Source organism: Schistocerca serialis, chromosome 3 (genome assembly GCF_023864345.2).
Source record: "Schistocerca serialis cubense isolate TAMUIC-IGC-003099 chromosome 3, iqSchSeri2.2, whole genome shotgun sequence".
NCBI classification, from domain to species: domain Eukaryota; kingdom Metazoa; phylum Arthropoda; class Insecta; order Orthoptera; family Acrididae; genus Schistocerca; species Schistocerca serialis.
The window spans coordinates 663,685,079-663,691,078 of record NC_064640.1 but is presented as its reverse complement, the minus strand read 5'-3'; the positions used below and the strand labels follow the sequence as shown (position 1 = coordinate 663,691,078).

At 35.8% G+C, this 6,000-nt stretch overlaps 1 protein-coding gene across 1 annotated transcript in view; it reads right to left on the bottom strand.

Moving 5' to 3' along the window:
• Positions 1 to 571: 571 nt before the first annotated feature.
• Positions 572 to 6,000, bottom strand: part of LOC126470544 (sarcosine dehydrogenase, mitochondrial) — a 263,068-nt gene continuing 257,639 nt past the window's right edge. Inside the window, exon 17 of the mRNA XM_050098476.1 lies at positions 572 to 3,147. Within this exon, the coding sequence (XP_049954433.1) occupies positions 2,970 to 3,147 (178 nt within the window). The 3' untranslated portion in view covers positions 572 to 2,969. The remainder of the gene's footprint in view (positions 3,148 to 6,000) is intronic.

The following is a 6,000-nucleotide window of genomic DNA, read 5'->3' as shown; positions in this document are numbered from 1 at the left end:
TGACGGGTTGGGTCTTCCAAGTGGATTGGAATCCCTGGTCCTTCTAGTGTTAAAGATCATTCTAACTGATGAATTAACTTTAAGAAGACTACGGCTACCAAGGAACGCAATTGGAGGGTCAGTAAATGTGCAAGATATGTTGTTATTGGTGTTCCTGCCAGAAGAATACAGCTGCCATTCTTGTGTAGGGTGTAGATAATCAGAGTTGGGAGAATAACTTTTATCCTTTGATTCTAGTCTATGGCACAATATAAATAGGACTGCCTATTCAGTAATAGTTACATATTTATAGATATTTATGTACTTGCTTATTTCATTGTATGAATTTCGTATATTATCATAGCCTCTGGTGTTCCTGTCATTTGTATATTTAGTAACATCTGTTATTCTGTGTGGCACTGATTACTTGTTTAACATAGACAACATATTTTACTACTAGTTGCTTGATATAGTTTAAACATATTTATGTTGCTAGCTCCATATTTTTATGTAAAATTGTGTTATATTCTGGCTATCAATAAACCATCAAGTACAGAAATCTATTTGGGCTGAAAGGGTGAATGATACACTGTTTATAAAAACATAACTTTATTAGTCACAGAAATACTGTATTTCATATCCCATTTAATCAAAGAAGTTCTTGCTGCCAGAGAAATAAATTACATCTGAGGATAGAACATGGTGTCTTACCAAATGGTATTACTACATTTTGATAGTTTTGAGAGCCTCACAGATATATGTAATGAGTAATGGCAGGATTGAAAATAGTAAAAATTAAAAATAGAAAACTTAACATTTCAATGTTCTCAATGTGAAGTATGTCACGTGGCACTAGTATTATACAAATATAATATTAATACTGCTGTTCTCAATTTTAAAGCATTATACTGACATTGAAATCATTGTATTCAAAAGGGTATGAATTACTCTGCCCAAAATAAACTCTTACACCAAACACATGTTATTCTATTTCCTGGTTTCCAGGTCTACATCAACCCTAGACTTCTATGTACAGAATTAATGTTGCTCAATATGTCAAAGATAAATAAAGTACTGCACCTATGAAATGAAAGTATGATGTCCCTGTTAAGAATTACATGTCAACTGTAGTATGGAATATGGTGATCTGATAACTTAAATGTCATTTTAAGGAAGTGTGTAGGAATCAGGAAATCAGTATTGAGAAGAATTTTAAAACTAGAAAAGTCTTCAGGCATTCTGCATCAAAACAGGAATATGTGAAGCATGGTAAGAAAATATATATGAATGGTGCATTGCATGAGAATAGAATTAAAACTAAAGAGCATCATTAATACAGTGTAAGAAGTATGCCACAGAACCAATACGAAAGTAGTTATCATAAGAAAATATGAGCTGGAATAGTAGAGAAATTAGATGAGCATCATCAGCAGATATGTCTCCATGTTATCAAATGACGTTATGCATGGATCTCCACTGTGTATAGCTTAGGATTGTTGCATCAGAATACTATGCCCCAAATCAATGTGTCTTGATTTAGTTATTCATTGTTGTAAAAATGTACACACTAATCATCAGCTAAACAGTAGGGCCTACTTGGATCTAAACAATGTGGAGGAAATGGCTGATAGTGTAAAGTGACATATGACATGGCTTCTAGGAAGCCAACATATGGATATATACCACATATCTGGTAAGTGTGTGCAGTGCTATATGGAATCTCATAAAAGTGTTTGAAAGCAAGCATTTGATTAACAATAATTCCTGTTTGAGGTTGACATTATGGAATACTATAACAATAAAATTACTGGTTGACAGATCATTTGATTGCTGGATTCTGTACTATCACAATACTGGGATTTAAGGAAATCCATTTACGTATATTTCCTTTAATTTATGTTGTTCTTTATGCCACTACCTGCTTTCTTCTACAACAGGACCTTCCCCCCCCCCCCCCCCCCCCCCAAAAAAATATATAAATCTGCACCGGTAATACATATAAGCTTAAATGCTGGTCCACTGTTTAATTGATCATTGCTTGTGTTTTTCTTCATATCTATTATTGTTTGACTTACATTTATTTATCAAGATGCCCCACTGACTATCTGTTTTGATTTTCTTCTCTGGAGGAGAAGGAGGAGATTAGTGTTTAACGTCCCGTCGACAACGAGGTCATTAGAGACGGAGCGCAAGCTCGGGTGAGGGAAGGATGGGGAAGGAAATCGGCCGTGCCCTTTCAAAGGAACCATCCCAGCATTTGCCTGAAGCGATTTAGGGAAATCACAGAAAACCTAAATCAGGATGGCTGGAGACGGGATTGAACCGTCGTCCTCCCGAATGCGAGTCCTGTGTGCTAACCACTGCGCCACCTCGCTCGGTTTTCTTCTCTGGAAATATAGTCTCTGAGTAGTGAAAAGCTTGTAATCACCCTCATTTTCATTTGCCAATACCTTCCATAATGCAGTCTTCTGAGTCATTATTTCCACATCCTTCATAAGTTTCACTAATTGCTATTTATAATTGGTTATAATATTTTTGGTACTGTATTTACATAAATATTATTATCTGTAGTCCATTTCATTTTAATTTATGTGGATTTGAACTATATTGTTGACATTTATATCCACTTTGTTACTAACATAAAATGATATGAAGCCCGATATTGCTATTAACTGAAAGAGTGGTAAAGGGAAATGCACAATAAACCATTGACAGACACTGAACTTTTCCTGTACAGTTACCAAAAAATTGATGAAAAATATGTCAGTTCCTGTTCTGGCACCAAGAACATTCTTTTTCTTTTACTTCACATACTATGTTGACAACTGGAAAGTTCCAAAAACATATAATTGTACTGTACAGTACATTTTGCCACAAAGTGCTTCTAATTTTAACTAACCAAGGCAACCATATATTTTACTTTACATAATACATTTTGAGACTGTGCTTTTCATTCCTCTCAGTTTATTTGTACATAAATATTCTTAATGCTATTGCCTTATTGGTAATGGCTCATCATAAATTCCTTGAAGTCTTTTCCCCTCTGGGTCAAATGGGCTTTTTATGTATGGAACAGCATCGTATCGATTCCCCATTATTTCAATCTGATATAAACCATTTAGAAGAAAATCTGTAGTAATTTTGCGACCATCTGGATGCCTCACATAGCTGCAACAAGAAGGTAAGAGTAAAATAAAATAACATGTCTGGTCACAAGTTTTTGATCAATTAATATTTTATTACCATCACAATTACTATTATCATGTTAAAGCATTAATACAAAAGCAGTACCTCATTCCTCTTTTGCTTGAAAACAGAATGGTATTCAATCAATATGTGTTGAATTATGCTGGCAGGGGTGGCTGAGCGGTTCTAGGCGTTACAGTCTGGAATCGCGCGACCACTACGGTCGCAGGTTCGAATCCTGCCTCGGGCATGGGTGTGTGTGATGTCCTTAGGTTAGTTAGGTTTAAGTAGTTCTAAGTTCTAGGGGACTGATGGCCTCAGAAGTTAAGTCCCATAGTGCTCAGAGACGTTTGAACCATTTTTGTTGTTGTTGAATTATGTCCTAATTGAGACAGTTTTCTATTTTATATCTGTGAACTTGTGGGAACTACATACAAAATAACACTGCTGACAAAATATTTCACTCCCCACTGCATGGGGAGACAGTGCAATCTATGCTTCCTTCTAGTACTGACGTAGTTTGCTACTGTGTATCAATTGTGCAAAAAAGAATTATTGTTCCACTAAACCATGTCATGTCTCTATTATTTTATCCTCTACACTGTACGGGACTATATTGTTGACCTGTGGCAACTGTGGCAAATACACCCTCAGCTGGATGTTCTACAGCAGCAATACAGCCAATCTGCAACAATTGTACACTGCAATTCACAAAGATCACCCATGAGTGCAACACTATATCATGTTGTGCTCCACAATCAGTCTCCCCAAGAAGTGTTTTAGAAAAAAGTGACAGTGATACTCACTGGTGAACCAAAAACAATAGAAATGGTGAAAAATGGGGTCCTAGTGAGGAATTATTGTGTGTTGTGTAACCTTGACACCACCACCCCTCCACATTTACCACAGGATCTCTCATCTATTTGACAACCTACCATGATCAACAGTTTTACCATGCCACTTGAACCAAATTTCAAACTTATGCCACCAAAGTCATGCATAAATTCGAAGGGTTCACTTGTGCTAACCACTGTGCTGTATACAGGAATGAGACATTCAGCTTCATTATCACCACACATGGTATTGTGTGGTTCAACACTCCTATCAAAAGTTTTCCATTAGATAATTTACATCCAGTGTATTTTCTGCACCACTGCAGAGATAGTTTTGTGTCACGTACACATGGCAATCAAAAAATTACACTTGTTAAAAGATTTCTTGATGGCAAAGCTCTGTCATGGGTAAATTTAAATATAAGTCAGTGGGTAATGTATCAGGGTTTTGAGAAAAGTTTTTTAAATAAATTTTGGTCAGAAGCAGAACAGAGGAGAAACAAAAGTGAATTTTTGAGTGGTCCTAATTATAGAAATGAGAATGACACTATGAAAGAATTTTGTAAGGACCAACTTAGAAAATTAGCACATCTTGACAAACCATTTGACAAAATGACCTTGGCTGATGCACTCAAAAGTATATTACCAGAAAGATTGCAGTGGGATTTAGTACATGGACCTGACAATGGTCTAGAACATTTTTTACGATTTGTTGACAGGCTGGATAGAGCAGTAGAAAGAATTATGTACCATAATAATGAGAATGATAGAAATCACAATGGGAATGATCACAGAAACAGAGATAATGGTAACTTCTATGAGGATCAAAGTGTCAATATAGAGAAAAATTTTGAACATCAGCAGGATAGGAATGATGCAGACAACCATGGGCATTTTATTAGAAGAAACAATCATAGAAGTAACTACTTGGGAAATGGCAGCTCACCTCAATGAAGGTCCACAGTTATGGAGCAAGGAAACAAAACAAACACAGGATCTCCAAGTCACACTTCCAATTAGTGATATGACACATGTATCTGAAACTGAACAGAAGGAATATCAGATTTCCCGTTTATGTTTTGATCAAAACTTTTGTGATACTACATCTAATTATGATGATGTAAGTGCTAATCACAAACCAGAATGTGAGAGTAGTGAGACTTTTGATGTAGTATGTACTAATGGTTTCTTTTCTTGGGCAGAAAACAGTATTGTTGTTGTACATAAATCAAGTGATGACTCCATTGGATCTGAACTAGGTGGTACTTTTGATGCAGATGTGAATTAGAGCTGTGAAGCAACTGAAGTTCATAAGTCTGAGACTGGTGGCCTATTGCAGACGAATGTGGGTGAAGTAACTGACTTTGATGGAGATGAGACTTGTACTGTCAGTTATGTTGTCGATGAAGTAATTTTGGGGGAATATGATGATGATGAGTATCAGATATTTGTGGAGTTAAAGAATAATGATGTTTCAGAGTTATTTGTAAATGATGATGACAATACAGGTAAGGTAAGTATTGTATGTGATGTTGTAAGTGAGGGTCATGGAATATCAGTCCAGTCACAACAGTTTTTCATTAATGTCATGCAGAATAAAGATCCAAACAGTAAAGGTGAAGTATCTGTGAGCCTGGAGAATAAAGATGAAAACTTGTTGAAGTTTTGTTTGGGGCCAGATTGATGATAACTTAGATAAAGGTGCATTCTGGAATAAGTTAGCTGTGGTTAGTCAGAATTTGTACCCCAATTTGTGGAATGAAGAGAAAGAGGATCTAAGCAGGAAGTTTAATTTTGACAGTAATGTGTTTTGTGTTCCTTCTGTAATGTTAGTTGTGCCACGGAATCTATTTATTGTGTTCAATCTTTACATGACAACATGAATAATCAAAATAATGTTATGATACCTGTAAAGTTGATAAAACCTTGTGAAGACAGTGTGGATGTACCATTTTATGAAATTGAAAGTGATTTTTTGCATGAAATGTTTGGCAACGGGGAG